Source organism: Mandrillus leucophaeus, unplaced genomic scaffold (assembly GCF_000951045.1).
Source record: "Mandrillus leucophaeus isolate KB7577 unplaced genomic scaffold, Mleu.le_1.0 Scaffold873, whole genome shotgun sequence".
NCBI lineage: Eukaryota > Metazoa > Chordata > Mammalia > Primates > Cercopithecidae > Mandrillus > Mandrillus leucophaeus.
Window position 1 is genome coordinate 558,173 of NW_012109508.1, and position 2,322 is coordinate 560,494.

General features: G+C 40.2%; 1 protein-coding gene across 1 annotated transcript in view; it reads right to left on the bottom strand.

Moving 5' to 3' along the window:
• TTC23L (tetratricopeptide repeat domain 23-like) overlaps positions 1-2,322 on the bottom strand; it is a 78,858-nt gene that overhangs the window by 64,852 nt on the left and 11,684 nt on the right. The window contains exon 4 of the mRNA XM_011969118.1: positions 690-813. Coding sequence (XP_011824508.1) covers positions 690-813 — 124 coding nt within the window. The remainder of the gene's footprint in view (positions 1-689; positions 814-2,322) is intronic.

Below are 2,322 nucleotides of genomic sequence, written 5' to 3' on the forward strand. Positions count from 1 at the left end.
TGACATGGCTGGGCAAGGAACAGAGAGTCTTGAGCTGGCTATGTCCCTGGTTCCAGAAATGTGCTCTCGCCTCAGTGTATCACGCAATATTTATTCAGCCTCTACTACAAACTTTCTACTCTCATGGAACTTTCACTTGGGTTCAGTTTTAGCAAATAGATTCCGGTCTTACTCTCTTATACTAGAGTACCTTCCAGAAATACCATTTCTCTAGGATGAGGGCCCTACCTTTCGCTAAGCCAAACCTTCCAGGAACTTGACTTCTACCTTTGAATTCAAGTCCCATTATTGGGTCTGCCTCCCTGATGCTGAGTGTACATCCCTGCCTGTCCTTCCCCTATTGTCCTCTGGCTGGAACCCCTGATACTGTCCTTTGCCCGCTGTGCCCCAGGGTCCTCATCCATAAGCTGAGGATAAGAATAGTACCTCCCTCCATGGAATATTGTGAGGATTAATGAGACTAGGTTGGCACATGCTACATACTCAATAACTGTCATCATCATTATTATCTTTATTACTAAGATCCTCGCCACACTGTCTCCCTCATCCATGGACTTTCCTTCCTGATAATGTGTGAGCTAGGGGAAAGAAGGGGCCCTCCTAGTCATGTCTATCCTCACTGAGGTTGTGAGGGCTCAGTTTAGCCTTCAGAGGCTGGCCACCCAAACCCAGCTGGGGAAACCAAGTACCTCTCAGTGTCAAGTAGCCATAAGCTAGGTTGGTCAGAGCTTGTGCACATTTCCAGTGATGGTCCCCAAAAATAATCCGAGAAAGGATGGCACATCGAATCAGCTCCTTGTTTGCTTGAGTATTCTGTAGAGTACAGAAGTGATTATACTTTTTGGAAAGGAGGAGAAGTCTCTAGCCCATGGACTTATCACTGGAACACAGGACTGAATTCACTTGTCATCTTTTTTCTCTCCTCTTTCTTTCTCATCCTGTGTCCAATCCATCAGGTCTGGTTGGATCCACATTCCCCCTAAATCCTAAAACTAAGCTCTTCTTCTCATTTCTGCCATGAGTACCTAGTCCAGGCCACCCTCATCTTTTACTTGGCTGGCTACAACAGCCCCTTCCAATTGCTTCCTCTCTGGCCCCACAGTCTACTTTCTACGTAATAGCCAGAGCGACTTCTTTTAACCTTTTATCATGAAAAACTTTATTAGTATACAAAATAGCATGAAGAATGAATATGTAGCATGATCAGTGATCTATTCCTGGCCAATCTTGTTTCCTATCTAGACCTCTCATCCACCCACCCTCACCTTAAATTGAAGCAAATCAGACATTCCATTGTTGCCTCTATAAACATTTCATAAGTACCTCTAAAAGATACGGACTTAGAAACATAACCACAAAATCATTATCTCATCAAAATATTAACAATAATTCCTTAAAATCAAATATCACAGAAATCTAATTTTTAAAATAGTTTGTCCACATTGTGAGATCAGTCTCTTTCCATCTGTAGGTTACCTTTCCATCTCTAATTCTTTTTCTTACAAATTATTTGAAAAAGCTGAGTCATTTGGTCTAGTATTTACCACAGACATAAATTTTGATGACTGCATCCTCATGGCATCTCATCATGTCCCTCCATTCTCTGTTCTGCCTTTATAATAGTAGTTGGGTTTAGAAGTTTGGTTAATTTCAGCTTTGAATTCTTTTTTTTACAAAATGACTTCATGGTTAGTGGTATGTTCTTCCAGCAGAATACATCTACTATCTGGTTGTTTTTTCTTTTTTTCTTTTTCTCAGATATTAGGAAAACTACATGGAAAATTAACAAAAGATTATAAAATGCAAATATATATTTCTATCATTCCTTCTTCATACATTAGCTGGAATAATTCTATAAAGAGAATTTCTCCTCCTCTACTCTTTGGTTACCCAATAGTACAGTTCATATTGGAAAGGCAGGACACATGGTTTATCCTTGCCCTTTCTTTACTAGCTTTCAGAAAAATGAATTTGTTCACTCGCATCCTCTAATTGTGACCAAATAGCTTGTTATTATTATTAGAAACTTATGGATTTTTAAACATATTTTATGTGTTTATATCTTAAGATGTAAATTAGATCGTGACTTTCCTATTCAAAATCCTCCAACAGCTTCCCGCTTTTTCTTCTTAACAGAATTCAAAGTCCTTACCATGGCTTCCAAGGTTCTGCACAATCTGACCCAACCCCAATCACCTCTGGACTTCATTTTCTACCACTCTCTCCTCCTACTCCATCTGCTAGAACTATACTGACCAGAGGTTCCTGAACATCACCAACTAACTTCCAATGCAGGGCTGTGCACATGCCGCTCCCTCTGCT